Consider the following 4,210-nt stretch of genomic DNA (forward strand, 5'->3'; position numbering starts at 1 on the left):
TGCTGTTTTGGAATCAACAGTGACTGTATTGAGTGGTAATACATATTATTTCCGACAACCATGACTGCAAAAACATATTCAAAATAAAATGATAGCAAACCACCTACAAGACTAATTAAAAAAACAATAAACCAATAGATTTCCAGTGAAAGAACTGAAAAAAAGCTATAATAAGTAACCCACTATTTGCCACAAATAGTAAAATGTGTCAGTTTCCCATAAATTAAATTAACAAGGACAAAAGGTCTCGTAAAACAAATACACACCTTCTGATGTCCTTGAAAAGCAGCTGTGTGCACTTTCCCAATTCAGGCTGCTGTACCTAAAGCTGTTATTAGATGTCCCTTGAGTCAGGCAGAAGTTGCTTGATGTGGCAGGTGCAGTACATTGAGCTGTAACTAGAGGTCCATCAATGAGACCCAAGTCCTTTCTGTAGTAGCTGCAGTATCTTACGTCATTCCTAGCAGTACCTCCATTAAGAGACAAGTGGTCTCTGTAGTAGGCTGCACTAAATTAGGCCAACGTTGCATCCCAATGTTTAATATTTGTGTTTGTTCTGAATGACTTAAATATATATTGCAGTGCTGGGTTATGAAGGAGATGGCCATTATCGAGGGACTGGGGTGTTATGGAAGGTAGTACCTAACACTTCTATAAACTGCCTTCAAGCTACAAAAAGTACATCTTTGAACATGTTCTTCCAGACGGCAGGGCAAGTGAGAAGGGAGATGAGGCAGGTCTGGAAAGAAGATGGGGGTGAGGCAGAGAGGTGGAGAAGGAACAAGGTGAGGAGAGTGATGTGTAATGGAAGCCGCAATTAACAGAGCGAGAAATGGCAGGGTAAGAAGCGGAGTGGACTGAGAACTATCAATGAATAGGGCTAATCTCTCTCTCTGCTAATCCAGTTACATGAGCTTTGTTTAAATTATCTTATCTAGTTATCCTAGATAATCAAAGCTGTCTCTAGCAAGACCCAAAAGATCCAAGCAAAAGTGAACAGATTATTGCCAAACAACTAAGTAAAGGAAAAATTGAACTGTAAAGAATTATGTTTTTGCGGCATTTACTCCTTCTGGCACATAGTTGGGGAAAAGATCCTTCAAATCTTGGAAGGAGAACAATAAGCTTAAAAATGAAGAAAAGTAGGTAGGGACAGATAGAGGGGAAAAAGAGAAGAGAAAGACAAATATGGAAAGGTGAAACATTTGGACAACTGAGTAGAGTCAAAAGAGGTATGAGACCACAATGCACAGAAGGATGGGTGGGTGAGCGTGTCTCCTAAAATGACAGAGATGGACACAAGGTGAAGAAGCATGGCAAAAAGAAGGGGATATTTTTCCAATATGTACCACCTTTATTATCAATATAAACTATCTTTAAAAAAAAAAAAATATTCATATCTATAGAATTTAAAAAGTTGTTTTTCAGATTAAATGATTCCAGTCATTAACATAGACTCATGCCAGATTCATTATTTTCTTACCTAAAGTTCAAAAGCAACCATTTTAATGGGTGGGATGCAGTCAGATAAGGCAGCGTTAGCACTTACAGTATGCAGGTATTGGTCCTTAGTGGCACTGTTGCATGTTAACATTTTGGGATAAATGGGAATGGAGTAAAGGGGAAACTGTTAACGTGTATTCAATTTTTAAAAGGTACAGAACAATGTAAGCACTGGATATCAAATATGCATCATACAAGTTCATTTTTGCGGCGAAACCCTCCTCAAACAATCTTTTTCCAGTTCAGAGCTCAGGGAAGAATGTCAACGTCTGTGCTTCGAAAGGGCTGAGCAACAACACTTCTTCACCCACCGTATGGCCAACATTTTCTGTGCGAGGCCAACGAGTCATCCAAACCAGCCTCAAACAGTGAGCCAAAGGGTGTGTCTTGGAAGTCATGGAGAAGTGCTGTAAAATAATGTATAACAGTCCAGCGAGTGCCAAGAAACTCAAGGGCAGACCTAAAAATGCAGTGATCTTTGTGGCAGCGAGGTGCATCGTGCACATCCCCAGGGTGGTAATGTGTTTGCACAATATACCCAAGAGGAGGAGCACCCCATTATAGTTGATTTCCTGCCCTGTAAACCTGTAAATGTGGTACACTTCTTTCATTATTGCATTATATTTATTTTTCTCTTTCTACAAGATCTTCGTACATTCCGATCCAGATAGATCTTTCTGCCTCCACAGATTTGGCTGTTTAGGCGTCACAAAGAACATAGCCTGCCCAGTGGTGTAATGCAAATGGATGAGCCCTCTGCAGAATGGGGCCTCTTTTGGACGCATATGGTACTGCACCCTCCAACATGGCAAGGGGAAAAAACATTGGCATTATATGCCAATAACTCCAACAAATCTGAGAACGTATGCATTTCCAAAGCAGTAGGTCTCGCATGTATTAAAGTTAGAGCTGCTGGTGTTGAAAATGACAATGTTTTTTTACTTTTGCTTTTTTTATACCATTGGCAATAGTGCTATGCAAATATATTAACTCCTGTACAAATTTTTAAAAACGAAAGTAAAAAACATTGTTATTTTCAAAGCCAATAACTCTATAACAAATGCGAGACCTATTGCATTGCAAATGCTTGTTGGTTGGCTATGGGCTAGACTAGAGAATCCTTAAAAAGTCTGGCAACACTGCTTCCGGGTGAAGGACGCGCTGGATGGTAGCATAGCAGACAGCCGCGAACACTGCTTCCGGGTGAAGGACGTGCCGGATGGTAGCTTAGCAGGTAGCCGCGCTCAGTGTTTCTAGTGCTTCGTGTCCCGACCTCCCCAAGCAATGAGGAGCGGCTGAGAACCTGAGAGCCTGTGACGGCAGCCAGCCGCCAACAATAATCGTATGGTAACGAGGAGCGCCGCACAGCCCGTGACAGCAGCCATAAACCAGCAGTAAGCGTATGGCAATGAGGAGTAGCTGAGAGTCAGGGAGCCTGTCATAACAGCCTGCAGACAGCAGCAATTGCTTGGCTGACTTACTCATCGAAGGAAGGTGGGATGTTCTTTCTTTGACACTTCTAAGTTCCTACGGGTGCCAACGAGAGCTTAATTTACGCGGCCCGGTGTAATGTGTACTTTTTCTGCATTTCTCTATGAGCGAGCTACCTTATCCAATATGTCTACCGATTTTGCACATCGTATTGCACTGTACACGTAAATGTACTTCTCCCTGACTCGATTCTTTAATTTCTTCGCAACAGTTTTAACTACGTATGCTGACCAAGAAACGTGTACCCGCAAACAGAAGCCCCACCCCTTCCCTGCCGCTTTTGGTGAGCCGTAACCATGCTGCTGTTTTGTCCTACTTGTGGAAACGTGTTGATCGTAGAGGAGGGGCAGAAGTGTTATCGATTCGCTTGCAACACTTGCCCTTATGTACACAACGTCATTCGGAAGGTCACCAGTAGAAAATATCCAAAACTTAAAGAGGTCGATGATGTGTTGGGAGGAGCTGCAGCCTGGGAGAATGTTGATTCCACTGCAGAGACATGTCCTAAATGTGAGCACCCACGAGCCTATTTTATGCAGCTTCAGACCCGATCAGCTGATGAACCCATGACAACGTTCTATAAATGCTGCAATGCACAATGTGGACACCAGTGGAGAGATTAAAATTACTTGGCATTTGCAATGAGATAGTTGCGTTAAGCGAAGCCGTTCATAGTTTGTTCTTGACATGCCAAATCATTTAATAACAATTGTGTAGTTTGTGTCATTGACAATTTTCTGTATATTGATATCATTGGCTCCCTAAGTTGTGTACTCCAGGACGAATGGTACATGTGCACCTTGTTTAGTGAAGTTGTTAAAGCAAAAATAAAGTACAGTAGCACTTAAAAACCGGAGTTAATCTGGGCATCTTTGGTCTACATGTACTTGCTTCCATTGTGCATCTATGTACCTTCCATGTACTTGGATCTGTGTGTTTTGGTACTTTTTTCCTGAAAAAGCATATCCAATTTACTACCCCATTCCTCATCCTGTACCTCTATCCGTATCGTTCATCTACATATATTTACCTCATTTATGCATCTATATACAGTCAATGTACTTATGGATCTATATATTTATCACTTTCCGCTAATTTAGCATTTCTAATGCACTACCCTATTTCTCAGCCTATACTTCTCTCTTATATCTCCTAGGCCAACTTTCTGACTCATCTCAAACTTCTTTCTACTACTCTTTCCAATGCACTACCCTAT

General features: G+C 41.5%; 1 protein-coding gene across 1 annotated transcript; it reads left to right on the top strand.

Annotated features, from left to right (window-relative positions):
* The first annotated feature begins 2,859 nt into the window (after positions 1-2,859).
* Positions 2,860-3,845, top strand: POLR3K (RNA polymerase III subunit K). The gene is made up of 2 exons (XM_085632960.1): positions 2,860-2,997; positions 3,206-3,845. Exon 2 carries the CDS (start codon positions 3,291-3,293, stop codon positions 3,615-3,617), a length of 327 nt encoding a protein of 108 aa, XP_085489086.1. The 5' UTR covers positions 2,860-2,997; positions 3,206-3,290; the 3' UTR covers positions 3,618-3,845.
* The last annotated feature ends 365 nt before the right edge of the window (positions 3,846-4,210 follow it).

Source organism: Triturus cristatus, chromosome 2_1 (genome assembly GCF_964204655.1).
Source record: "Triturus cristatus chromosome 2_1, aTriCri1.1, whole genome shotgun sequence".
Taxonomy (NCBI): domain Eukaryota; kingdom Metazoa; phylum Chordata; class Amphibia; order Caudata; family Salamandridae; genus Triturus; species Triturus cristatus.